Source organism: Echinops telfairi, unplaced genomic scaffold, assembly GCF_000313985.2.
Source record: "Echinops telfairi isolate 266 unplaced genomic scaffold, ASM31398v2 ScPeMD7_7424;HRSCAF=8462, whole genome shotgun sequence".
NCBI lineage: Eukaryota > Metazoa > Chordata > Mammalia > Afrosoricida > Tenrecidae > Echinops > Echinops telfairi.
In genome coordinates, this window is record NW_022111324.1 from 81,005,060 (window position 1) to 81,006,426 (window position 1,367).

Below are 1,367 nucleotides of genomic sequence, written 5' to 3' on the forward strand. Positions count from 1 at the left end.
ATGCATGCTTTCTTGTAGAGAATCTGAAACTGAAAGAATAGAATACTTTTAAAAATACAAATTGACATGGAGACTTCCCTGGAACAGTGTAGTGGGCAGACCACCAGGAGCCATGAAATAATATGTAAGACTGTGCGGTGCAAGAGGTTTGCAATGTGAACCTGGCTGCTTACTGAGAAGAATAGTAATCATCGCTTCTCGGCCTTCTGGCTAAGATCAAATATAAAAACAGTAACAATAGTCGCCAAGCCAGTCCAAAATATTATAAGGAAAGAATTTTACCAGCGTAGTCCTGCTGTTGCCACCCAGAGACGACTGGAGCAGTTTGGTCAGGACAGAATCTCTGTAGGGAACGTGCAAGACTTTATTCCCCATGGCAGCATCAGCCAGAGTGCTAGTTGAAAAGAGAAAACACAGAATGAATAAATAAATAAATAGATAAGAGTACGCATTTTTAGAAGCCCCTCTCCCTGTGAAGAAGCGAGAAACACTTCTCAAGTGACCGCTTTCACCCCATAACCCCGAGACAGCTCTCTGAAGACTATCTAACAGAACTCCCTTCCAGCTCCTCTGAAATGTGTTCTAGTTGTAATAGTTCCTGATTTTTATTCAATTGAAGGGGTTTTTTTCCTCTGGTTTACTTTGTTATTGTTGTTGGGCTTTCTTTTTTGCATGTTTCCCAGTATATGGAATCTGGGATAGGGAAATGCATAGGCATTGTAGGGGGTGTGGGAGGAGAGGCTGGAGGGAAATGGGGAACTAGTAATAAATACAAGAAGGAGAAAATGTTCTACAGTTGATTGTAGTGATGAGTATAGAACTGTTTTTAATACCATTGAACTATGGGAGGGTATGATATGTGAATTATAGGCCAATAAAACAATTTTAAAAGTAATATCTACCAGAAGAGACACTTTCTATATTCTGCAAAAGGAGGATAGCTTGACAATACAGAGTACTGACTCCCTCACTGAACTCAATCCTGGAGAAAACATAACTGACAGGGGGAACCCCAGATCCGAGGAACTAACACACTGAAATGGTGAAGAGAAGCCTGGAGAGACTATGCGCTACTGTAATTGTGTGTACAGAGATGAGAGGGCACTAAGGAGACAGAGGTGGATGCTTCACAGTTCAAATATGAGTCTGTAGAATATTTGAGCTAGAAGGCAAGGGGAATTTACAGAGGTCTAAATACAGGCATGTACATATGTGAATATATTTATATATGAAGATGGGGAAATAGATCTATATGCATATATGTATAGGTTTAGTATTAAGGTAGCAGATGGGCATTGGGCCTCCACTCAAGTACTCCCTCAGTGCACAAATACTTTGTTCTATTAAACTGATATTCATGATACTCA

The 1,367-nt window shown here is 40.2% G+C and overlaps 1 protein-coding gene across 1 annotated transcript in view; it reads right to left on the minus strand.

The window, feature by feature from the left end:
- Positions 1-1,367, minus strand: part of LOC101657797 (kinesin-like protein KIF28P) — an 85,551-nt gene that overhangs the window by 46,470 nt on the left and 37,714 nt on the right. The window contains exon 7 of the mRNA XM_004700175.2: positions 283-394. Within this exon, the coding sequence (XP_004700232.2) occupies positions 283-394 (112 nt within the window). The remainder of the gene's footprint in view (positions 1-282; positions 395-1,367) is intronic.